The sequence below is a fragment of the Lottia gigantea genome (genome assembly GCF_000327385.1).
Source record: "Lottia gigantea unplaced genomic scaffold LOTGIsca_66, whole genome shotgun sequence".
In the NCBI taxonomy this organism is placed as follows: Eukaryota; Metazoa; Mollusca; class Gastropoda; family Lottiidae; genus Lottia; species Lottia gigantea.
The window spans coordinates 903337-931205 of NW_008710245.1; the positions used below are offsets into that span (position 1 = coordinate 903337).

Below are 27869 nucleotides of genomic sequence, written 5' to 3' on the forward strand. Positions count from 1 at the left end.
AACTTGCCGATATCCCATCCGTATACCACCTACGAGGGACGGGTAGGGCCAGATTTGTCAGGCTATTTTATGTTAAAGGGTGTGAACGTGTATTGACAATGACATCATATTAAGCTCATTAAATTTCCGTAACAATTTGTAGAAGCTAGTGAAGGTAAACATGTTATCATCCGATCTAAATAACATTAACACTACACCTTTAAAGCTCTTCTTTCACTTTCAAAACTTGGACATTTCTTTCAATATTGACTTGAATTTGTACTCATATTATTGTTTGTTCTCTTACTAGACTAGCTAACTGTTAATGATCTTGGAGAAATATTGATGTACTTAAGACTGGTGGTTGTATACAGGTAGGGGGTATAGCAATGATGTCCTGGGGTGTTGGTTTAGCTCTTCTAATGTAAACTATTTGTTTGGCAAAACAGAAAAGGCCTGGATGGCTCTATTTAGGCGTTTGTTTACCTTGATAAATAGGACGGGTAGCGGATGTCTAGTTTTAAGTAGGATTAATTCTTTCAGTTTTCCAAATACATTTTGAAAGACCATGTCAAGTCCGATAAGGATAGTACGAGATGATCTCTATACCCTTTTAACTAACTTTTCAACAACAACAAAAAAACCCCAAAAAACGGTGAAAGTTATTTAAAAAAAATGATTATGCAATATAAAGTAAATCCCAAAGTACATACATGATGTCGAGGCGACTGAATCGCTGATTAGACAATGGATTTGGGCAATAAGGTAAACAAGGGTAAACTTATAACAGGAATGCTTTGACCTGTCGCGTTAACCTCATATTGGTGTACAATATTAGAGTTCAAATTGTTTCCTTGGAACTTAGCGTCCAGTGTTTCTTTAGAGATGACGATATTAATGTTAATTAATGCGACACGCATTCAATTTTTGTAGAGTTAAACTACAATGGCCATAGTAGGGGAGATAACTGGATGGATTTTATTTGAAATTTATAAACGATTTGTATATGAAATAATGTATGCAAACAATTTGATTAGTATTGTAGTGGGTAATTTTTACTAATTTTGAGTCATTTCTACCAGCTTAGTTAGATAGTTATGGTATCATAGTTAGTTAGTAGGTTAACTACTGATATCGCAGACCCAATACATATTTTAGAGGAGCTCAAAGTCAATATCTCAAAAGCTTAAAGATAATAGGTTACTGAATAACAATAACAATCTTGTGCACAAGTCAAAAAAAAGTAATAAAATATACTGAAATAAATAATGGACTCCTTGAAAGGGATGACTTCGACATGTATTCGTCTGACGACAAATTTTATATCAGCGAGTTCACTGGAGAACATTGAGTGTAATGTCATGTATTGTGCAACGCTGAAACTTTTCTGTACGGTAGGACTATCTGATTTGGCTTATGAAGAGAAGCAATACTGCTCAATGGGGTTATTTTGCAAGACAGACATTCTCCTACTCTTTTCGATTTCCAATTCTCGAGGTTTTTTTTTATAGAGCACAGCTTGAAGCAAATGAAGTTGTTTTGTTTTCCATCCGAGCCAATAGCAGTTTTTTTCGCAGTGGCGTCGTCCCCGTTTTTGATAATAAAACGAAATAATTTATAGTTTTTTATGATTTAAATTAAACTTTTTATGCTTTAAGTTTATTTTTGAAACTGAAAGCAATAAAACCCATGCCGAGAGTCTTGCCCTGTTCAATAAAAAGAATTTTAATAATTAACACAATGGCCTTAAGTCATCAATTAAATCGAAACGTTTATGATCCAGTCTAATGATAAAGCAATGATCAGGTATATAAACTTCTAAGATTAAGAAAGCAAACTAGAGTTAATTCTATTTCAACTGATTTATTATTAAGAAATCATCTTCAAAGGTAAGAATTCAGCTTTATCTGTAAACGTTAATTTTGCATGAGTCAATTTTGCAATAGACAAAATGTTTAAAATAGTCACTCAAAAATTGTAATACATGGAACAGAGCTCAGACGTTCGTTTACAAGTAAGTGAGGAAATAAGGTAGTCGCGCTTTTCAAAGCGCTGGGACCGTTCTCCTATATCGATGTTCGCCTATTTAAGATACACCTGCAATTGTTAATTAAGTAGTTTGACCTAGTTTGGCTTTATAATGGCTCGATATTTTAGTTGTAACCTTTAAAATATGTAGGAGACATATTTCTCTACAAGTAGGCTTTTATTTTACTCAAATCCGCACAACAGTAGTTTTCTAACGCTTTCAAACAGCATAACGAACTTAAAAACCTTACGTAATGTTTTTAAATATTTTTGGCGTTGAAAAATTAACGGCTGGATTTTTTTAGATAAAACTTTCAGATACGTTAAAGGACACAAATCTCTAGTTTTTATGTATAGTTTTCACAAATTTGAGCAAAAGAAAAATGATCGACAAAAAAAGTGGAATGTCCCTTTAAAGGAATTGTCTTGCTTGTACGGATTTTTAAAACTATATATTCAAGACCATGTTTTCTTTATTACAGATGGAACGTTTCACACCAGTTTTGTTTTTAATTCTTTTTATCAGTGTGGTATATTGTGGTAGACCTGTACCTGTAAGTTCTGACAGTTCAGAGAGTTCAGAAAGTTCAGAAAGTTCAGAAAAGGCAAAAAGAACAAAAAATGCTGAAATTGTAGAAAGTGCTCGAGATGGTGCCTTATTGTTATCAATTGTAAAAAGTGCCCGAGCTGGAGCTTCATTGGTATCACAATCCAATATTACTATCATTGTTTCAATGGGCGTACTGATGATGATGAAAAACAGATTTTTTAGTTAAACTTTCTTGGTGATTGAACCAATAACACTACATAAATATTGTGTGTAATTTTTATGATTTTAATGTGGTATGTGGTGTATTTTGAAATAAAAACAACGTTATAAACCGATATCAATATCACGGAAGTTTGTAACTGCAAGGATTTGGTTACATTGTACAGCCTCAACAGAAAGTGTGTAAATCGTAAGCTGTAATTTCTTTCTGTCGAGAGCTCTGATTGGCAGTATTCGCTGGCGTACAATTCAATCAAATCGCTACAATTTCGTAATAGCTTGACATTGTGTAAATACACAGGGGACGATGTAGAGAAATATATTAGATCCATCAACTTGGTACGGATCATTTACAGTTAGCCTTTGAGCCTTTTAGTCAACCCTCAATCTTAAATTTTAATATATATTCATATGACTTTAATAGACATCCACTCGACAATTTTCCCCGGGGTCTTTCTATATATAAAACTACAATAATTATTTCAAAGGGTGACGAAAAAATATAAAATATAATGAAGAATAATATGAATAGTTTGATACTTGATATAATGTGACTAAAACATGAGTGTAAAGTGTACATTTAAAAATGAAAATGAAATGAATTCGTCAATATTCAATGTTTCGTTTTGACTTCATCCAGCTCTATCAGGGAAATCAAAAATTACAAATTGATGGAAGTTTAGTAATCCACCATTATGTATGTTCATTCTTCCCCTGATGAACTTTTTGAATGAAAGGATGTCAAGTTATCAATTAAAATAGTTGTTTTACCTTGTTTGTAAAGTAGAGAATATTAGAAGAGTATAATTAAGTAAACCAATTGATGTAGTATAGTGATCTGAAACAATTCTCAAAGTTTATATACCAGTGATCATAACTTTATCTATTAGATCAAATCTGAAATAGTTGAGATTATCAATATCAGTAGATTTAGTTCATCACCCAAACTTTATCAACATATCAACCTGCATTGTCTGAAAATCATAATTAAAATCAGTGATCTTTATAAACAATTTTTTATTGTCTTTACTGCGATGCATAAAATAGAAAATCTCCTTTGAGCAACTAAACAACATAATATTGTTTGTTTATATATTTATTTATTTGTATTTTTGGTTTTTTTTCTCTGTTATCAGAAGCGTTTGACTCTGTGCCCCTTAATGTGGAATGAAATAGAGTTTTTTCTCTAATTTTCCTGTACATTACCTGATTAGGCTTTTGTATAGACAGCGACTACCTTTGTTGATTTCCAACTCTCGAGGGGTATATGACGTTCATAGCCTGCATCACAGACAGTGTTCTGTTTTGTGTCCTATCCGAGCGAATACCCGCTTTTGTCATGTGACCCCTCCCCCACCTCCCTCTAAACCCCACCGCCTGTCCACCTAGGCACCTAAACCCACCCCCCCCCCCCCACGTGCCCTTAGGCGTTACGGTTCTTAATCTAGGTACGAATTATTATTATTTTTGTGTATTTGTTATTTCCAAACATCACACTTTGTACAAAACTGAAAGCAATAAAATCCATGTCCACAGTCATGCCCTGGTCAGGATGATAAACAACAAGATATTGATCGAGACTGGCTTCATTCAATGGTCATTAAAAAAATCTGAACGTTAATGATCCAAACTAATGATAAAACAATGATCAGGTATATAAACTTCTAGAATTGAAACAAGTTAACATAACTTCAATTGGTTTAAATCACTACACTTCTCTACAATAACTAAAACCTGAGTTAATTCTTTTTCAACTGATTTATTTTTGAGAAATTAACTTCAAAGGTAAGAATTCAACTTAAAAGTTGCTTGAGAAATAAACGGCAACCGGAAATCAAAAACAACATTTTGTCGAAACATTGGTATCAGCTAGTGATACTATTTTTAAGACCATGTTGTTTCTATTACAGATGGAACATTTCTCCCAAGTTTTGATTGCTTTAATGGCTATGATCAGTATGGTTTATTGTGGAATGCCAGAAAGTGCTGAAAGTGCTGAAAGTGCTGAAAGTGCAGAAGATGGAGCTGCATTGGTATCACAATCCAATATAACTATCATTGTTTCAATGGCTGTTCTGATGATGTTGAAAAACAGATTTTTTAGTTAAACTATACAAGTTGTTTGAACCAGTTGTATCTGATATTAATTTCTGTATAGATTCAAATAAAAATTTCTTTTTGAACATAATGATTAGTTTTAGCTTACATTTAAGTGATATTCTTTCCCAGTCAGCATACCTCGCTTTCTGCTGTCAGAAAATCTATCGCCTGTTGTGATGCAAGTGATGATAGGTAGACAGGCTGTGCACGTTAAATATTCCACGACAGTTGATACAAGTTCCCGCTTCGAGATTGGCTAAGAAACGGGACGATCCTTGCACCGCTCGAATGATCGCCTTATCTCATATGGATACAAGATCGTAAACCATACGTATATATACTGATGGTTCAAATAACCCGTATGGGGGGTACGACTGGTCTTGTTGAGCAGGACAAGAATTAGCAAGAGATTGCCCAATAACTACTGATCAGTGTACACACATCCTGTAACGTTGAAATTTTCCACAGGCCCTACATTCAAATTATGTAGTATTAAGCAACTCGCCAAGTAGTCGGAACGATTCCTCTTGTTCCATAGGGGAGCTAGTGGATGGAATCAGATGGGTCTATATAGGTGGCTAGACGTAGTGTAAAAAGTTACATGAGATAAAATGAAAAAAAAATCATTCATTTGTAAACATATCGACTGTCGTATTTATGTGAATAAGACGAAGAATTTATATTTGAGCTGTAGGCAATTAAAGGATATTACTTAACTTTGGGAAGAAAAAGATGAAGCATATTTAGTTTCAAAAATAACAAAAAGGAACACAGCTTTTTTTTATTTTTTCCTCCTTCACGGCGATGTCTTGACCTGCTTCATTCAAATGAAATAATGATAGAATTTGAGAGAGAAGGAGACATAGATCAAAATATATTTCTTCATTTTGTAAAGCCCCAAATCTTGAGAGATTAGATCGGCGAAACCAGAAACTCTTTACGACGCCACGTGCACGTAATCAAAGAGCTGTCTGCTTGCAGATTGCGAGATGTTAAAATTTACTGTTAGCTCTTTATTGAATTTGAAAATTTTTGCCATCAATACTGTGTAGAGGGTATGCTCACTCTGCTACATGGTTATTCAAATCACTACCGCTCTCTGCAAGTTCACATAGGTAGGCTAATATTGTTCATTTTGTTCAAGCACAGGGTTCACCTTTCCGTGCCGAAGGAAGGATCCGATTCGGATGCTGTAACGTTAACGCTAATCCATTAAATACGATAATCTTATTGTTTTCGCTTTAACCATAATTCCATAATTGATTTGGTTTTCGAAATGATTAATGTCAAAATTTTCTGCTTTTCTGATCTGGAAACGAGAAAAAAAACCTTATATAGAGTTCATGCTTTTATCTGTGCTACAGTTGGTGAAGAGATTTTTGAATATAGTAGAGAGATCAGTCCTAGATAATAATTTTACCAAAGTCAGTCTGATTTCCTTATTTCCTTCAATGCGACTATGCTATAAATATTTTGATATATACTATGTAAATTAGAACACATTGTCACTTTAAGTTGGGTAAATTAGCGGTTATGGAATGAAGGGGAGGAATGGGTCATTTGCACTGACAGTATCTAAGTAAATGAAAAAAAAAAACATTCTAACCTGACCATGAAAACGGATATCAGGTGTTCGCCAGAAGTGGTAATGTTATCCGAGGTTAACCGTGTTGACATCTACATCACTCGATTGTTACAAACCGATTTCATTTGACTTTTTTTTTCTGTCTAATGACTTCCAGAAGCTGTTTAAAAACACATGTAACTTTGACTTGGTTAAGAATCGTATCAACCCCGTTAGAAATTCTTTGTGATATTTTATATCCATTCGAGTATTTTGGATAAAAGAAATTGGGAAATGTTTGTCAGATCAGTTTTGTAACAACTACGTGGGATATATTTAAAGTATAATCTCCAACAGACTGTACACGTGTTAATGTCACTGTATACGTGTATGTTTAATCGATACCTTAGATGAGTTGGTGTTTAGAATATCAAGGTTTATAATTGGTTTATTAGCGCCCTTTAATTCATATACATAACTTTTGAAACAGTGGCTTTATTCTTAGCTTAGATCAAAACAAGATTTTAGGGAATATTCTGTAAATGTAAGGGGGGTGGCATTTCAGCTCGCCACATCTTGATAACCAATAGGTTGATGGTAGGTAGAGATTGCTGGTAGTCCCAATAGGTTGATGGTAGAGTTTCCTGGTAGTCCCAATAGGTTGATGGTAGAGTTTCCTGGTAGTCCCAATAGGTTGATGGTAGAGTTTCCTGGTAGTCCCAATAGGTTGATGGTAGAGATTCCTGGTAGTCTCAATTCTAGGTTGACGTAGAATACATGTCTTGGATTCATAATCTTGCTTAAGCAGGCATTGGGTTATGCATTACCTTTTTTCAGTTTGATTACTTATATTTACAAAAAAGGCTATGATGACTGGCCTACTGGTCGTGATATTTTATTCAACAAAGCTATATAATAAAATACTGAACGTTATTGGTAATGTCGAGCGAGATGCGTTGGTTGTTACAACCTACATTACTGTTAGTGAGTAGACACTGCTGAGTCTTTTAGATTGAAACTCTCCCAACTGTCTTTAAGGATCTATAAACAGCACGCCGTATGCAATACATCATTTTCCTTAGTCACAAACAATAATACAACCTACGTGAAATTTCTTATCTCATGCAATCAGCATAAACGAATTTCTAATTATGTTTCAAATGACAGATCAGATTACTTAAAGCTCAGTAGGGTTTGAAACATTTAATCTACCCCCTGTATAGTTCTTTACAATAGAACATAATGTGAGTTATTATATCTATTTCAATGATAATTTCAAGGGAAATATTTTATTTATAAGCAAATAAATCAGGGTGTCAACTTTTAAGGAAATTTCTCTGAATAATTTGACATATTTACGATTTATTTCACTGACACGGTATAAATAAATAATAAGATTTTGTGTATTGTAAATCTACTATTCAATTATTTCAATGGAATGCATTTGATTTACGGAAATTACATCACCTTAATATCATTAATCGTAATTATTATGCTAGTGGTATTGGGCAATTTTTGACGGTCATAGACAATTTGATTGCAAGTCAGATACTGAAATAACAATTTATTATATATATTTTTTTTAAATTTTGAGCCGATTAATAAAAGCAATAAAAAGTTAATATTTAATAATGGGTATGGAAGAATACCTCACAATGGTCCGAATATAAAATGGAGTTTTATGTCCTACTCTTCTGCTCATAATTAGGCTAATGAAGACCATGGAGTGTGCCATGGGTGAGATTTTGTCAGGACAGCGGCATAAGCCTACTCTTTTTTGATTTCCAATAATTGTCGAGGAATCTTTAACGAGCACAGACTCAGTTTATTTTCCCACCCGAACGTCTAGATGCATTTTCCATGTCAGCCCCTCCTTTCTGCTTCACTGACAGGGGGACCTATGCTGGGATGGATTCGGGTTAGTCTTGTCCGTCGGAAGCATTATGTCCGATTTCCAGAATTTCACATTTCGTAATATTTTGTCCGCCATATACGTTGAAATTTGTATCAAATTTGTGATCTAAAACTGCAAGAGATTGACGACATCCTGAAAAATCTTATCTTGGTCGCTGAATTTAATTCCATCAGCGTTTTCCATCAGTTGCCCTGTTGCTGTGAAGTACGTTCTAATGTTACGGGCTTAAAATAATTACTCGAGCTTCAGCCACACGACTGAATTCATTTTCAATTTATTGTAGTAAAATACGTTTTGACGTCGAAGGTGATAACAAGATTCTTATCAAATGATGAAACTTACTTTTAATTTATTTATCATAATAACAGAGATAAAACTGTTATATTTACTTTTCTTTGATGTTGGGTTGCCAATTGTTATAATGCATGCATGAGTTATATTTTCTCTTATCTCCCTTTGACGACACCCTTTTTTGAAGGTAATTTAAGTGACGTATGATATTAGCTAACCCCACTCAGGTGTATAATTTTAAAAGTGGTTTCTATTTCAAAGCAATCATAGAGAGTCCAAATATGTTGAGTCTGCAAATAACTTCCAAAAATCACAGTTATATTTTTTTTCAACTTCAATGTTAGATATTGAAGCAATTTAATAAGTTTTTCATAGAGCAGAAAATTATCATAAAGAAATTGCAAAATTATAAGACGTCTTCTGTGTTTTTGCTTTTAAGATCTCTTCATCTAAATGTTATTGTTTTTTATCATCTCGAGACGGTCGAGCAGAATTTGCCATTCACAAAATGAAAGCAATACAAAAGAGCCAAAACGTCAACCATCGGGATGGTGCGCCATTCTTTTTTTGACCAATCATACTTCAGTCTCAGAAACGGGAATTCTTTTAGTTAAGCCAATCAGTACTAGTGTGCACAGCCCATCGCCAAAATTTGAGCCTTCAAATCCATGTGTGTTCAGGATCATCCGCGTTTAGACAAGTCAGTGAGACACTGTCATATATACAGAAAAGACATTTATAAAAATAGGAAAATAAATTCCTAAACAGTTTGAATGAATTATGCAATCTTTGTACTTTTTTAATACTTCTGAAGATTATTTACATGTATTAAAGACTCCAATCACCCCCCCCCCCCCCCCCTCCAAAATGGCGCATTCGTCAAAGACGCAGTTCTATATTTTATTTTTGAAACTTATTCTGTACAAGCCCTCTAATGATATATTCTTTAAGAAATTGTTTAAGACGAGAAGGTCTAATTATATGTAACATTATGAAGTGACGTGCTGCGTTTTAGAATTACTGACTGTCGGAAAGTTAGTTTGATTTTATCGCCGAGATGAATATCTGGGGTGGTCTTGAACTAAATCTGACAGTAAAGAATTTACCATTTGAAACCAGCTGACGGAGTAGAGAGCAAAGTTTCACAATGAGCAACCCAGGTTGTCTGTTTTAATCAAATTTAAATTCCATCATTCTGCACAATTAGACTTCAAAGCAGCTGTGTTGAGAAATCTTGACAAAATAACACTTTTATATATTTTAATCTTTAGTGTTGAGCCTTTAAATCTGGGTTGAATCCTTCGATATTAGTTGGGGTTAAAAATTGTCTACGAGCTACATGTAACTATTAGTTGTACTTACTCCAATGTGTTTGAAAATCTACTAAATAATTTTGAACTACACTTCGTAAAGCAGTCAATACAGTATATGAGCAATAATAAATAAAGGGCTGACAAATAACTGTTTTAAATATACGCCCACTGGCTGCTATGCAAGCATTGTTGTTGTGGTTATGTGTTCTGAGGTTGATATTACTCGTTCCCTGTCTTGCATGTCATATTGCGAATTGCAGAATTATGTTGCCTAGATAAACATGCAAACATGGAAATATCATTCTGACAAAATGTCATATTATCTATGGACGAAAGTGAGTTTCAAAATTTCTATAAAAATATTTCTTACAAGAAAAGTGGGCTAAATAAACGTATTTGTTGAAAAATCATAAATTATTCATATCATCTTTAGGGATATCTTCATTTTTTCTTTTTCATGTTACCCCCTATCAAGAATTACCATCTCATCCATAATTTGTCAGTTAGAAATAATAATTATCACACAAAAGATCGGTGACTTTTACCTTGAGCGCTGTAATTTACCAATTTATCACCAAAAGGCAAAAGGGGTTTTCACAAGGCGACGTCATGTCCCTTAGCCTATTGATTTTAGCGTCGTGTCTGTTTCAATTTGCATGACGTGGGTAAGGTAATGAGTACCTTCAGTGACTCCGTGCATAAAATAGGGCGGTCAGGATACCCGTATAATTGTTGACAGTTTAATGATATTCTCGGTTGGAATAGCTTCTCATGTTACAACTTGGAGAATTTATATCTTAGGCTTAAAGGAGCTACGTCCAGGATTAATTCATAGACAAGTAGCTCTGAGGTTTGGTTCTTATTCCATGAATTCTGAAAGGTCAATTGTCCACCATAATTTTACTAATAAAAATGTATTGCATAAGCAATCAATTTTTTAAAAAGGTGATGCGCTTCTGAAATTTGATTTATTTACTAAAAGACCTTGTTATTTTTCCACACAGGACTACAGCCTACAATCTTTGATACTGTATAAGGAGATGAACGGAGGCGATAATGATACCCGTGTTGAACTTTGAAATAATAAAAAATAGGGAGTATCAAAATGAATTATTTATGAACTATGGCCCCTATGTAATTATTGGTAATTCATCAACGATATCTTTCCTTTGCTAAGTCGAGTTACTATATGAACCAGTAATTAGTTATCGTCAATCGTCACTTAAGAATAATATACATGGAGCTAGCTGGTCAAACGGCCTACCTTGAAAGTTCTGCTAACACTTTGCAATATATTCAGCTTTACGGAAACTGCCGAATGGAAGACGATAAGCCATATTAAAGCGGAAATGAACATGGAACGGTAACCTTATAGAAGCTGCTTTTTTCTGTTGCCACACTACACGTAGAAAACTTCATCTAAAAATTATGATTTGTCATGACAAATAGTGTTTCACCCAATATTCCACGTTCCCTTTTCCATTACCTATTGCCGCTTTAACTATTACGCATGCCCTATAACCTTTCAGGTCAAGACTTTCAGAAATGATACAAATATTAAAAATATTACTCCGTTACTTTTCGTTGGCCCATTGGCAAATCTCAGAAGCAGCGTACATCTATTAAGAGAAAAGAGGGAACGCACAACACTTAAAGGGAGACAACTGCAATTAATAACGGTTATTTTCGTCGAATTTTAGCATTGTCTTTCAGACCACAATAAATCTACTTATTGTAATTCTATAAGAATTATTTTACGGGTTAACCTACTGTGTTGGCTGTCTTTTAGTCATGATTTGATGCATGAAGCTATATTTATTTCTATTGAAAATAATTTTACTAGCGAATGGGTGATATTTCTTAAAATTGTCGTTTCCTGCATATTAAGTGTGGTTTGCTTGACTCGAGGTTTTAATTCATCATTTGCCATTTTTTAACCAAATTGTTTCTCCGTCACACGCTTCGGGATTTTAGAAAAGTTAATTGTAGGTTGATTCAAGTGAATTTACACGAAAAGTTAAGCTTTTTGGACTAATGGAGTGAAATGTCCCTTTGTCAAGGCAATATTTCCATTGTCGATGATAGATGCTCGGTTGGAGGCTTTTGACCAAGCAATCCACAAAGCAGGCACATTTTGAATCTCATCATGGACGGTTGTCACGTATTTGTACCTCAAGTCTCGGGAGGCTGGCAACACCACTGCATGCAGCTAAGTTGTGAGTGGCGTTCGGTGCTCATTTCCACTTTCATTATTCGCAACTATACGCAAATGGTAATCGCTATGGTGTGAGGTAACCTTAAGAGAAGATAGTACTCGATGATGTTTTTCTAGACAAATATATTTTGTAGTAGACGATGTAACAATTAGACATGTGATAATTGAAGCAGCGAAGTGAGCTCATATCAACCATGCAATTAAGTCTAATTAAGAACTCATCGTATCAAAATCCGGTATATTTCTCAAATTTCCCTATTGAGTATTAACTTTAATCGGTGTGTATTTGATACAGGAAGCGAGCCGGTTGAGGAAAATGATTTCACTGTAAAATTTGAAATTTATACTCCGATTGAGATTGAAGTCCCTGTCATTTGATATGAGATTAATTATGGGTTTACGTTTTTACACATTCACTTTAGAAAATCACCCGAGAAGTTTGTCCTCTTGGATAGACCCTGGTCACGCTGCCATTAAAAACTAACTCCTTTATCACGACATTTAACACGTACAAAGGTACAAGATTACAGTTGAATAATACACATCAAATCTTGATTGACGGGTGTCTAAAACATCTGATTTTTTTAATATTTGTGAAATAAGCAAACAGTGAATGGATAATTGAATGAATGACTTACTGAATGAATGAACGAGGTTATCATTTTCATTTCGTTTCATGAAAAAGTTAAACAATTGATCAATTTGATGACAAGGTTTGACATCTCCAGATAATGCTCCTGGTCTTTGAAAGGTGTCGCATTCTCAGTCACAGTTTTGATGGTTCACGGTGGTCTGATGGGGGTTGTAGTGCTTGGAAGACGGAATTCAAGCTTATGGTCAGATGCCCCATGACAAATGTATTGGGATAGATGGAGATTCCTTACACACATTCTTTAGTGAAACATGAGCTGGTAAGCACGTTTCAAAAGCTGTTTTTTGTTGATCTGAAACCAAGAGTTGTTGATTAACTTTTTTAACCATCATCTCTTACAGCTCATCACCGATAAAGAAGATGCAGCTATAACGATGTCCATTCGTGGATTTTTATTTTTCTGTCTTTTATGGGTGGTCGGATCTAGATACTTGTTGCTGCTCATGGAAAATTGGGTGTAGATTATGGTAAAAAGTCCATGTTAGAAATTGCTGTTTATTCTGCACCTCAAGTATCTACTGTTGTTGTAGGGCCTAATTACCTAACTAACTCTTCTGAGATCACCAATGTCTATTTTCAACTTGCAAATCAATGGCTTGCTGATATCAATCGGGTAAAAAAATAAAGAAGACTGGGTCGATAAAAAATAAGTCGATCATTTTTTCGGTACCTGACCCTGAGACGATCACACCAGATCTTCCCCCAAATGTATAAGGTAGTGCTCGATGGTGTTCACAGCTTTCTGACTTTTTCACATTATATCATATCAAATGGAAGAGGGAGTTCACATCTTAAGGAACATATTGAGAAAATTTTGATTTGAAAATAAGGAGAAATACCATTCTAATGATTATGTTTATATCTAACAAAAAAATACTTTTTCTTAATGTAAGTAAATATTATTAGTAAATAACTTTAAGCAGAAAAACTAGCACTATATTCGAATTATAAAATTTACATATCCAACAACTAATTAAAAGAAAACAGATAATTAAACAAAGTAAGTTATATTTTTTTGGCGAGTTTTTCAAGCCCATGCAGCATTTTATCACAGCATTGACCATCAAATTATCCAAAATGAGGTTGCTATAGGGAGAGTAATTTCTTACCAAAAATTTTGCCATTAAAATATATAACAAGTCCTGCGTTCAATATGAAAATGTTCACAATATAGATTTTTATGAATTGAGGAAGACAACATTTAGAAAAAAAAATGTTAATAAATTCATTATTAATAGTTACTAACATGTAAATTTTCACAATAATAGTACATTTTGATCATACTGCTTACTGAACAAATAATAGATACTTTCCTAAAAAAATATATTTCTCTATTGCTGTACAATTGTTGTATTGAGTCCTATTTTAACAATGGTATTTCGCTCTACAATTGATGTATTGAGTACTATTTTAACAGTTGTATTTCTATAGGACTCTACAATTGTTGTAATTAGCACTATTTTAACAGTGGTATTTCTATATTGCTCTACAATGTATTGAATACTATTTTTACAGTGAGAATTTTTTGCTTTTATATACTTATAACAAATATTCTTTAACCAACAATATCTATAATAATAATAACAATTATGTCCAGCTACAAATTTGGGTCTTATTCACAAAACCTTGACTTAAAATGATTTTGGCATCACCAATAATGTTATATTATTCCCTAAAATCTAGATATCATATAAGTTAAGATTTCAAGAATCAAGGTCTATAAGACATATTAAGCAGTTATTAACAACTGCAATCAAACTTATTTCACTCATAAAAATATAATTATATACATGTATTTTGATTACATACTTTGATTATCAGGGTGCACCCCTAATAAATAAACTAGAGTTTTATCAAAATGAATCCTCGAAATTTGATTGGTTATTATATGGAATTTAAATCATCGACCAATCACACTTCTAGAATAAGCATCATCATTTAAAAGAGTTCGAAATTAATTTTTTGGTGTACATGGTGTTTTGAAAACCATTGAAAAACTAATTCAATATATTTTTGTCAAATTGTTGGTCGATTTTTAATCTGAAGTTAAGCATAATATATATAAACAAAACTCTTACATCAATATTTGCACAATCTTAAAGATATATAATTTTATTTTTGACAATAAGGTTGACATATCGAAAAGTGTTACAAGCTGTTGAAACAATGCTTGAAGGTTGAATGCCCTTTACTTTTGACATATTTACTGAAATCTAACTTGTGTCAGACGAACATCTCCCTCAATATTCAATGTTGTAACATTCTGATAAGGAATTCTGTGGTGAAATTCAATGAAGTGTTGATTATTAACAGCAATCTGAAATAGAAAATAGACATAGGAAAATAAAATTCAGTGTTATTATTAAGACTCTAGAGGGAAATCATTGTCAATTTCAGCTATCTGTATCACTTTGCAGAATTAAAGTCTGACATCAGATTCCCTGACATAATAGAAAACTGCGAAAATTTAAACTATTATTTTTAGACAGTTATAACCATGCAGTTAATATTAAATTTTTTCTTGAATTTCAGAGGAACTATGTGTCAGATTATAATTCTAAATAGTGCTATCAATAGCTCAAATTAGAAAAAAAAATAAAGTAAAATAGTTGGACCACTATATTAAAGAAGTTATACCATATTTTTCTCAAATCCAATAATTACACCACTTTATCTCTTTCAGTTGAGAGTCCTTATATCAAACAACCCTCTTTTACTGACCTTGTAGCAAGATGGTTCCACCAAAATCAGCAGATCAAAACTAGCATTGGGCATGAAAGGGAAAAAAGAGTGCTGTCGCTCTTCTGGGCCATAATTACCATTTTGACAATGGGTTCGAACACACACATTACGGGAGTCTCCATAATTAAATCTAACATCAAAATGCAGAGCTTTGTCAGAACCACACATCAGATTAAAGGTCATTCTGAAATAAACAGACTGATTCATTATTGGATAGATTGCATATAACAATGTCACAAAACAATAGATCTCCTCCAAGCCCAATTCTGGCCTCAATCGAAAAGAAGAAAACTGGATATGTCTACATTCAAAATTAAGCCTTCTATTCCAACTATTGAACACAACTATTGTTTTCTGTCTACTTTTTTTCGGTACAAGTTGGAGGCATTCTGAACTCAGTTTCATACTTTATTCAACTTCCAGTTGATTCCATGAATCCTTAACATGCAGAACTAGCACCCCCTGGATGTTTTGTTGGATGGGTTGTTGAGTGGACAAACAGTTCTACAAAAATGATTATGAGGAGATCTCTTAGGGGAACAATCAGATTAAAAAACTGTTTTATTTTCTGTGGGTTTATACACTTGTCATCCATGATCTGACTACTATTTTGTAATACAATCACACTTTACCATGATTTCAATGCTCAAATCAGGAAAAAATCAATGCCACGTCTCATGATCCACAAACTATGAGTGAGGACACTGCTGACTTACCTAGAGGGATTAGAATATGGTACACCACTAACATGGATCATTCTACCAGGAGATAATTGTCCAGGAATACCTGTTGTTAATGGTACAGCCTGAAAGAGGTAGGAACAAATCGCATTGAACTCCTGGCAAAATTAGTACCTTATGTATAGGTTTCTACTATTTCTACTTATTATTAATACTGCACCCTACACCACTAGATACCTAGTCAATTTCACACCTTTACAAGCTCTTACAAGTGTTCACACATCTAATATACATTAAATTAGGTTTTTACTGAGCTGCATATACATGGCATAATATTTGCAATAAATCTATTATATAACTAAAACTCAAAGTGAGTATGTGAGTTTTGCGAAATATGAACCTGTGTTCAGAAATTGTGCAAGTGATTTTATTTTTGTAATTGCTGAAACATTAAGTCATTGATTACAGAAGAACTAAATGTCATATTACTTGTATGAGAAGTGATGCTGGGAATAAGCTTTATCAGATGAGAGGTTTGGAGGTTGGAAGGTTGATATATTGACATAGTGGGATTGTGAAATCCTGGCAGAAGGATGCAATCTGAAATTTTTCACCATTAATTCTCACGTCAGCTTCGCTTCATCTTAAGATGCTCAAAGGGACATTTTTTTGTAGGTCGAAAAAAATTTTTTGCTCAAATTTGTGAAAACCTATAAACCAAAATCTATGGAAAGGTATCCCATAACATATCTGAAAGTTTAAACTAAAAAAATGCAGCCGTTATTTTTAACGCCAAAATGTTTTAAAACCTTTTAAAGTTCGTTATGCTTTTTGCAAGCTGCAAGGAAACTAACGTACGGATTTGAGTAAAATAAAAGCTTAATTGTATACCAATATGTCTCCTACATTTTCTAAAGAATGCCTATTTAAGAGAAAGTGAATAAAAAGGATTCATCTGAGTTTATTTAGTATTGAGGACACTTAAAGCTTTTATTTACAGCATTTACAGGCATTCTGTGTGTTAAAATTTCAAGTGGACAAAGAAGGGGTAAATGAATATATTTGAACCTGTGGACCAAGAGTTTTACTGAAGCTACTACTTCTGGATGACAGAGTTAATCCTGAACCAATACCCCCAAATATTGTTTTGACATCTCTTACAACAGCTGAAGCTAGCCGGGATGGTAAATGTAAGGCTCCAATAGCTGAACTATGAGAGTGAGATTCACATGATGTACCAGATGTGTGAACACTTGTATGGCTACTGGTTATCTTCATATTGCCTGTAGACTTTCAAAATTAAAGAATTCAGAAGTAGGCTGAGATCAATTAAGTAATTAATTGAATTTGTATCTTGACAATTATGATTGGCATATAGCATAGAATTTTTTGATTTGTACATAACCTAGGTTATGTTCAGATTTGTACATTGTACATAACCTTGAATTTCTTACATTTTCCGATTTGTACATAAGCTACAATTTTTTCAGATTTATACATTGTACATAACGTAGAATTTGTCACATCTTCAGATTTGTACGTAACCTAGATTTTGTTCAGATTTGTAAATTGTACATAATTTAGAATTTGTAACATTTTGTTCAGATTTGTACATTGTCCATGACCTAGAACTTGACACATTTTCAGATTTGTACATAAGCTAGAATTTGTTCAGATTTGTATATAATATAGAATTTATACCATGGCTTGTGGTGACAATTAGCCATCGTTTTTCCTTCCTTTTTGCTTATTACATCCCAGATTTCTCCAAAAGAATATTAAATGACCTGAACTACACTAAATAATAATCAATTCAAAAATATAAACTTACAGGATTGAAAAGTGGTTGTGATCCAGGATAAGATGGTGCTGGAGCATAACCCTGAAAAAATTACAATTATTAATATCATCACCTACGTTGAATCGTACATATATATTGGAGATATGAAGAATCATCCAGCACATCAAATTGCAATGAAGACGAGCAACTAAGATTTTTCAATCATAAGTTTTGTTACCATTATCAATTGCCTTGAAATTTCAAATTTACTGTTCAAATAGTAAAATAAAATATTAGAATGCAGCCTGTAATGTAGGTTTGGTGTCACATGAGTGGTATTTCTCCTGGAGTAGAGCATACAGTACTATCACTGTCCATTTACTTCAACCAAATTATACATTGAATATATATGAAAGCAATAAAAGCCACAACTCTGTCAAGTAAAAGCATCAGGATAAGCATGAGAGGGAAGCTTTTCTTACCTATTTACATCAGGATTCAATTTCAGCAGTATCCTCTCGCAGTTTGCGATTCAAAATTACCCTTTTTGCGTTCCAATATTTCCAATGATTAGCCAAAATGAAAATTTATCACAATCAAATTAAATTTTATATTTTTACTTTTAATACAAGCTTTTTATATAATTAAAAAAGTTTTAAGAAATGTGTATCAAAATCAAACTTCATCAGCCAAAACTAAGATTTGGTGTGATAAATTGCTAATCAGATTTGAAAAATCAACCCTGATTGATTATCATACCAATATAAACTTACCCCTGGATTGAAGCCAGCAGGTGGTGGATGCATCCCCATGGGAAAAGGAGATGAATGCATTCCAGGTGGTGGTGGCTGGTGGAAGCCCTGAGAGTATGGTGGAGGAGCTGGTCTACCACCTGGTCTTTTGTAACTAGATTGCTGGAAAGGAGTGGCACGGGATAGTGCTATCATGAATAAGAAGCTTTGGATGTGTGTTTAAATATTGGATGTGACTAGTTTACTCTTTAAGCACATATTTCTATTTTTATCAAATTTATACTCATTATATTATCATATTCACATTTCAAAATACAAAATAGAAGAAGTAAATTACAAATTCAAAAAGAAATTCTCAGAATCATAAAAGGAAATATTTTTTAAGCAGAAGTAGCATATTATAGTTGAGCAGAAAAACATAGGAAAATGGCATCTTGAAATAGCATGGCTATTCACCATAAAATCCAACAACCAGCAAATCTCCCTTATAATCTATCCTACATAATAATTCAATTGGTTATAAACAGATCAAAAGAGCATTTATGTAACCTATATTGGGACCCCATTAGTGGTCAGTGGGCTCAAGTGATATTTGCCAAAGTGATGTCATAATCAGAAATTACAGGAATAAATGACTTCAAATGGAAAATTCATACATTGGATGCAAAATCCCTTAAATAAGTCATCATATTATATACAGAGTATGACAGAGCTATTGTCAAATGTTTTTTGGAATAAAATCTACTTGGTCAAGAATTGCCCTACTAATAACTAACAAAATTTAGTGCAGGGGCTGAGTGACTTGCTGGATCAAGGGTTAAATGTCAAATAGGCTCATAAACCTTTGATAGATCAAGATGATAAAGATATTATAAATCCACTTACTTTTTGACCTTCAAACTTAATAAAGCTGATTTCCACATCACCATAAATAACTAAATAATTAACAGATTGTTTAGGTAGTCGATGATGGAAGTCACAGAAATGGCGTCCATTAATATGTATCTGAAATGAGCAAATGAAGTTTTGTAATGATAATATAATTGTAAAAAGGTTTTTATGTGTATAGGGGACGCTGATAGCATCCGTTTGTTTCCAATTTAAGTCCAACATCTGTGATTCTTGAAATTCTACGTGAGGTTGTCTTGTCACATCAGCCCTGTCTCCAGGAATGAATTGGTGCTGGGGTTCAGATATTGTATTCAGAAAATCTGAAAATTAAATGCCTAGAGAGCTTATTTCTGACAATTTTGCAAAGTTGCCAAAAAGGTATCAAAATCTATATATTTTTGATTTTGTACAAAGAAACTGTAAATTAATCAATCTCTGCCCAGCCCCCACCCTTACGACGGGGCTGTGTCACATACACACTGGAGAACAGATATGCCATATCAAAAATAAATAGTTCCAGCTGTCTCCGTTCAAATGATGCAAGGTCTCTCGGTAGTAGCCTATTACAGCTACAATAACAAAGTATGTCATCCAGTTTGTGAATCTTAATTTATTAAGTGGTTTCTGCATAATTTATATATTTATACCATAATAGCATAATTTATATATACCATATATAATAAAACATCTAATAATTATTCATGAAGTATTGTTAAAACTATTTTGTCTTGCGAATTTTTAATTACACAGCAATTTAACTGCTCTATGCTATTCTAGTCAATCAAAATCAATTTTCAGATAGAGTTATCTGCTCTTGCCAATTTACATGACAATATGTCAGTCTTTCATTGCCAAGTCTCAACTCATGGAAACGAAGCAACATTGGCGAGGGTTAACCAAATGAGAGTGGTCCGTAACAGACAAGATAGAAACTTTACCTTGTAGTTGTGAGGATGAACATCAAAGACAATTTCAAAAGGAGTGCCCTTTTGAAGTGGAAGACCTGCATGTCTCTCTTCACTTCCCCAACCTCCATGTTGTTTAGAATTTCTGACTATACAACCCTCATCGAATCGGGGATTAAAATGCAGAGCTGTGTCCTTTAAATCTGTGTCAGGGTGTGAAGTGAAATTGATCGAGAATCTGAAAAAAAGAATAAATTTTTATGTAATAAATATGTTCTTTGTTCTCCAGTCTGACTAAAATACAAATCCAAATATTTTCAAAGATAGTAAAATTACAATTAGACTAAATTTTTGTTATGTTTTTTTATTCGATGTTATTTTTAATGTAACCACTTCAGTTAGGGTCTAAAGACTGGCCTCTTAAACATTCATCAAAAAAACATTTTGACCTAACCCTGCTTTAACCAATCAAATTTCTGCCCTCTCCAGCTCTGGCATTTTGTGACACTGACAGCATCGATTTGCACAATTCCAATCAGACGTCTGTGGTTCCTGCAATTCTACCAAAACTAAGCATTGGATGAGGTAACAATTGCAAAATTTGCGTACATCATATAAGGCCCTTTGCGACACTGAAATAATAAAATGCTTAGTTGTGGTGGAATTGCAGGAACCTCTGATTGAAAATTGGAAAGGTGCAATGCTATTAGTGTCCCTGATAAACATCAAATGTTCAGAGAATCTCTTTACAATCTCTTTAAACGAGATTTTGTACTTTTCTTCCAATAATCCTATACCAGTACTGCTTGATGTTTTCAATTTCAAAATACATACCTTTGATGGTGATGATGAGCTTTGCCTTGGACTATAATTTTTTGGTGATCAAATAAATGTAGTGATCCAATGTATGGAATGGGCTAGAAGTAAAACAAAATAAAGAATAAAATACAGAACATTGTAAATTATATAGAAAATCTTTGTATCTAACTATTTGATTAACCTGAATTTGTTTTGAAAGGCGTGAGTAAAAAGGCACGTACCTATTGTTAAGAAAGCAGCTTAAACTGGTTTTGATATACGGCCTTATAACAATTTGACAATATTAACTCTAGTTAAAACTTTCATATTAGGTTTTTATTCCATAGTTTTCATTAATTTGAGCACCTATTTTTCCTAACCTACCCGATACTTAAAATAAACAAACTGCCCAAGGTCACCATCGAAGGTTTGTAGATGGTTTAATGGTGACAGTATTATATCAGATCCTAAGTGTATAAATTTACACACTAAATATCAAATATAGGATTTTAGCTTTATATGGTGATTATATATTTTCATTCATAAAAACAGAAGATATGTATTTTACCTTTGAGGTCAAAATGACTTAAGTGTTTATTTTTTTTATTTATTTGTAGATTTATAATGGCTGCCGATACGGAAGTTGTAAACCCTGCACATGCACAGAAGAATTTTTAAACGGAGCCAGCCAGGCACGCATTCGTTTTACACTAGTAAAATTGGGGCCTGGCCCACTTTATCTGGGCCTAGTGTAAAAGGGGTGTAAGACTGTATGTAATATTGTGCAACAATGTCTTATTTTGTAGTCCTATGTTTTTATATCGACCTGTTATACATACAATATGTTAGGCTCAAATAATGTATATCAAATATTTTTAATGAAAGAAGCCGGCATCAGACAAGTTCAAACATTACCAATTCAAAGAAAACATGTATTTCAGTGAAATACAAATGAAAATGAAAGTAGAGTGCATAAAGTTAACATCCGTTAATTGCGTTATACGGATTCGTGGGGACAATATAAAATACAAAACCGCTTACTTACTGGACTGACAACTGGAGCTTGAGCCATTTCGATTGTTTATCTGCTTATTTACGGCAAGAGAATAGTCAATAGTCAAAAATATACGGATTTATAAAGAAAACTGGCCAGGTCTGCCAATCTCCTTGTAAGCTACCTCAAGACAGAATCACGAGATGATTACGCCCACCTGTTAACTTGATATTTATCTCATTTGCATATCATCATCCGCGATAAGAAATAGTTTTCTTTAATCTGAAGCACTCCTCTTCCTAAGTCCACTTCTTGATAATAATTTCGCAACAGTAAATTAGGTTGATTAAATATTATCTTATTGTGAAACAAATTTGCTGATGATAGCAACTTTCTTTCAATATGAACACTCGCCCCGCCCACCGCCATACAATTCCAAATCAGGGTCTATTTTGCAGACGAACTTTTTTTCTTGTGTTTGCAAACCTCTCAGATTTAGATCCCATAACTTTTAGTACCAAGGCTTTATTGAAAATTGTGAACTTTGTAAAAAAGTGACATAAAGATTTGATTTGATCTGATTTGATTTGATTTGATATGATTTTGATTTTGATTTTGGAGTATTGTATTGTATTGTATTGTATTGTATTGTATTGTATTGTATTGTATTGTATTGTATTGTATTGTATTGTATTATATTGTATTGTATTGTATTGTATTCTATTCTATTCTATTCTATTCTATTCTATTCTAGGCCTACTTGAAGGGAACCAGAATGACCCTTATCATTTTTCAATAAAGTTTGAGGTTCCTACTTGGGAATATAAAATAGACAATTCATAAGAAAGAGTATTCATATGCATGATGCATGTTATATCTTGAATTCCGATTTCTTTAGATTATTTTGGTGCAAGATATTGTCATAGATTTCTTGGTAATATTGTTTATCAAGTGATTAATCAAGTGATTTATGGCATTCACAAGATTTCAATAATTATCACAGTTGAACAGCAGTAAGTAGGCCCAAAGAGTCCTACAGTTCCTGTTAGATCACAAAATACAAAATAAAAAGACTTTAAAGTATCATATAAATGCTTTATCATCACAGCAAATCATCAAACAAAACAAACAGTAAATGCATAATATTCAAAACTGTACGGTACGGTACTGTATAGTAATATAAACTGTATATAAAACAATATTTGGTCTTCAAGACATGAATAATCAAAAAAAAAAAAATGATTAAAATTCATAGGCAGGGACTTCATTTGGATCATTTTTTTAAAATAAATAAGATAATAAATGACTATAGTCCTACATGAATATATAATATAACTAATCTTAATAGTGCCATATAAATCAAATGATCATTATTATTGTGTATCTGTAGGGTCTACTATTGACTTGATTATCAAGATTTCACATGTTGTTTCATGTGTGCATTTAGTACTATAGATAAGTAGAATATTTGGGTCATGATAAATGATAGCAAAGATCTAATTCTGACAACTCCTACACTCCTTATGTATAACATTAAAGGGACGGAGGCACCATTTCATTCGACCAATCATACTTTAGTCTCAGAAACAGGAATTTTTGCACTAAGCCAATCAGTAATAGTGTTTACAGCTCACCGTCGAAATTTGAGCCTTCTTATCTGCGTTTGAAAGTTAAAATGAGGACTCGTAATTATAAGATACTCTGTGATATATTTCAAAGACATATATACAAATAGTCAGTATAATTCCTTGTTTGAAGTATTTTTGAAGGAATTATGCGATTTTCTAATATTTCTAGTACTTCTGAAGAGTTGAATTCAAGAATCAAATCAACCCTGCAAATGCAAATGGTGCAACTGTCCCTTTAAAGAAACATGTTAATACTAAGGATAACTCTGCTTTAATAATCCATAATGGGATTCAAATATTTAGTTTTGAATTCTTCCTCTCGTACAGAATTAAACACCACCATATTTTTATTATGAGAGCTGAAACCACTCTTATTGAAATCTCCACTTGTTACCAAAATATCCACAATGCCATCATCATTTAAAGATGCTAAAAACTTGGCTTCAAAATTTTGCAAAGGATAAAGAAATTGCGTAAAAATTCTGTATTCAATATAAGTCTGCTCTTGGGGAGTGAATTTTTTCAAAGCTGCACTTTTAATTTCTGCTAATGATATTCCATCAAATCGCATAGGAATGCAGATGGCGCCTATTTTCATTGTATGCCGGTGATTGAGACAAAAGTAGCAGATTTCAATAAGTCTAGTAGCATCTATTCTTGGTGTTGCTATATATATGGTGGAATGTTCATTAGAACACCATACATGCAGTAAAGATCTCCAGATTTTGTAGAGTTTTGGGCCTTCAATGATTGAGCCTGGTGTTAAACTGGCAGTTTCTTTATCAATCTCTTCATGAGACATCTGAAAAATCAGAAATTAATTACTTACATTATATATAATGTAACTTATCAAATCAAATAACACAATTATATGGTATATACTACTCCTGAGTTTTATTGCGCACAACATTTCAACAATTTTTATTGTCATTATCAGTTGAAAATTGTGTTCCATTATTTCATGTGGTCTCTCTATGACGGCAACTTAAACATTCCAGACTTGTAGTGCATGGGCTCATAATCCCTGATAAGCACGATATATCACAATAGAATTGAATGTATTATAATTGAGGTAAAATGTTTAATTTGGAAAAAATTACCAGTTGTGAGTCTTTTATACCAGAGACAGGAGTGTCAACATCCACATTATTTATCTTGGTTTGTACCCCAATGCTGTCTTGTACATCATTGACAATAACATCATCTTTTAAAGCAACATCTGGCCAGTCATAACCTGAAAAGAAGAATAAGAATATAGCAAATTTAGGGGATTTATAGTAGTCTAATAATGTGCTTTACAAGATGACAAATCTTAATTTTAGCTAATGCCAGAACCAGAGTCAGAACCTCATGCGATTCTACAGAAATGTAACATGGAAGTTTGGACCACTACCTTTCCAAGACCTTATCAACATCTCACAAGCAAATATATAACCTTTATCATGCATTATCCAATAGGGTAAGTAATAATTGAGAATTAACATCTCTTGATAACGAGCTCGTACATGGCAAAACCTCTTGACATTGATCTTTCACAGATAATCCTACACATTTAAAACTGGTACGACTAGATTTATGAGAAAAGATATCAAACACAATGGTTTGCAATAAGCTTTCTGTTTCTGTATATTGCTGATTTACCCATCTGTCATGCACTTCAGCTGCTTATGTGTTTTTTTTGTTATATTTACCTGCATCTTTCCTCCTCTGAATATCATCTTTAATTTTTTTCATATCATCTTCAGAATAGATCTGAGACTGTTGTTTAGGGTGGGAAATAACTCCATCATAAATATCCAAAATTTCTTGAAAGTATCTTGTAAACCATTCAATAACAAAACTTCCTTTTATCTGCACTGAGCCTATCTTAAGGTTCACTTCTATTGCAACTTCGGGAAGTTTCAGTTTAATGTTATAAGTACTGTTGGCACCCCCAAATCTTTTATATTGATATTTTGAGACAGGAAAATTTTTGGGGTACTGTAAGACTTTCATCCACAGAATTCCTAATGCCACAGAACCATGCTTTGCCTTTGGAACAATTTTTATGGTATTGTTATCAGAGAAGTCTGTATTCACAATTTCACCAGTTTTAGTCTCTACAAAATTTTGAATCTTTTTTTCAATGCCAATTTCATAAGACATTGTTGTGTTTGAGACATCTGTATCCGACATTTTAGCTGCCTTTTTGAGTTTAAAACATCCTTTTCCAAATTAAACCATGACTCAACCTTTCTGTTGTAATGAACATATTTCCCACCTATATAAAAAAAAACTAAAACTGAAATATCTCTCTACTTACCATTATATGCCTAATATAGGGCCTATTATACTTTTTAAGATGACCTATGGGCCTTATAGATAAAAAAAAGTGATGGGCCCATATAACTATGACAAGCCTAAACTTTCACCCTATGTCTTAGGCGTTTTTGACGGCCGAATTGATTTGGTTTCGATTTGCTAGTACGTTTTGGTGCAATTTTGATTAGATTAGCAGTGGAAATGCGAAATTTGATTTCGCCGATTGGGCAATATGGCTGACTCTGCTGACAACAAAGGAAAGTTATCTATTTTTATTATTATTATTATCATTGACGAACTTCCACATGCCGCCATCTTTAAAAAAAATCGCCTAACCACCTTCTCGGACGATTAGCTTAATCAGGTTAGGTAAACTTTCTCACAAATGTACCGATTAGCCTACATTTTCGGGCTCACAAATGCACAAAATAGCTAATCGAATCGGCCCACAAAAACGCCTCTTGACAATATTTCTATTTAGATACATAATTGAATATTATTATGCCACTTTTTTCCATCTGACTGAGGCCTTGATGATTGAGTGCAATTCATTTAATAAATGAAACCTATACTTGGAATATTCAAATGATGCAGGGCTTAACCTTCTGCCTTCTTAGAGAAAACTGGGGAAATATGCGAAAATCATAAATTACAACGCACCCTCTTGGTTTGTTTACCATAGTACCGGAAGTGTTTTCATTAAAGGAGAGCTTCAAGGGTCGTCAGAATTTATCACAAAGTAGCCAACACTTTCCAAGAACACACAACCTCATTAATTATAACTGAAATTAATGAAAATATATCATTTTTGAAATATTTGTGATGGTCTTCAATAAATAAGTCTATTGTTTATAATTTTTTTTGCTTCTTGTATTTGTAATATTATGCCCGATACACCGATTTCTTGAGCATAATGGCTTTGACAAGAGTTGTCATTGTCTGGTTTATAACTCGTTAATATGCTGACTATCTGTTAGCTAGCTCGAATGGAACAGAATACTATGTCAGAGAATATGTGACTGTAAGTTTGAAGAATAAGGATGTAGATTTAACCAGAAGATTTAGAGCTACTGACTTTCGAGAATGAAATGAAAGGTAGGAATTTAAATTTCCTTATCATATGTAGTGCCCATTAAATGATTAAATGTATATAAATTAGTCCCAAGCCATATATAATTTCGGATTGAAGGGAAGCAACTCTGTATTTTTATTGCTTCAGACAACAATGGAATAAAATTCAGTATGAATAATCCTACTAATACATCACCTCAGGGCTTCATTCATGGGATGTGAAAATTATTAGGACAGTTGTGGAATGGGCATAGCTAGGTTGTTAACGTGTTAACTTAGCATACTCTGCAACTGCATCACAATTTTGACCAAATGGGCAATAGATATAAATTTTTCTGAACCTATTGCCAGTGATGGGCTGATGAGAAGAAGAGCAATGCTATAGTGTACAATAAGGATAGTATTGCAAGGACAGCAATGTAAGTAGGGTCTTGGTTTATTGTCCTAATCGAGCGATTAGACACTTTTTTCATGTAAGCGGCTCTTTATGCATCACTGACA

The 27869-nt window shown here is 33.2% G+C and overlaps 3 protein-coding genes across 3 annotated transcripts; 1 reads left to right on the forward strand and 2 right to left on the reverse strand.

Moving 5' to 3' along the window:
• Positions 1-1963: 1963 nt before the first annotated feature.
• LOTGIDRAFT_167403 (hypothetical protein) lies at positions 1964-4884 on the forward strand (the record flags this gene model as incomplete). The annotated part of the gene is made up of 3 exons (XM_009064884.1): positions 1964-1993; positions 2490-2708; positions 4687-4884. 3 exons carry the CDS (start codon positions 1964-1966, stop codon positions 4882-4884), a joined length of 447 nt encoding a protein of 148 aa, XP_009063132.1.
• Positions 4885-15029: 10145 nt separating this feature from the next.
• LOTGIDRAFT_129554 (hypothetical protein) lies at positions 15030-20816 on the reverse strand (the record flags this gene model as incomplete). The annotated part of the gene is made up of 5 exons (XM_009064885.1): positions 15030-15143; positions 15548-15752; positions 16285-16403; positions 19666-19785; positions 20610-20816. Coding segments are annotated over 5 exons (765 nt in total), but the record flags the coding sequence as incomplete, so codon positions are not given.
• A 3451-nt stretch (positions 20817-24267) lies between these two features.
• Positions 24268-26171, reverse strand: LOTGIDRAFT_167406 (hypothetical protein; the record flags this gene model as incomplete). Its single annotated transcript, XM_009064886.1, has 3 exons — positions 24268-24798; positions 25097-25230; positions 25688-26171. The coding sequence occupies 3 exons, from the start codon at positions 26169-26171 to the stop codon at positions 24268-24270; spliced, it is 1149 nt and encodes a 382-aa protein (XP_009063134.1).
• Positions 26172-27869: the final 1698 nt, after the last annotated feature.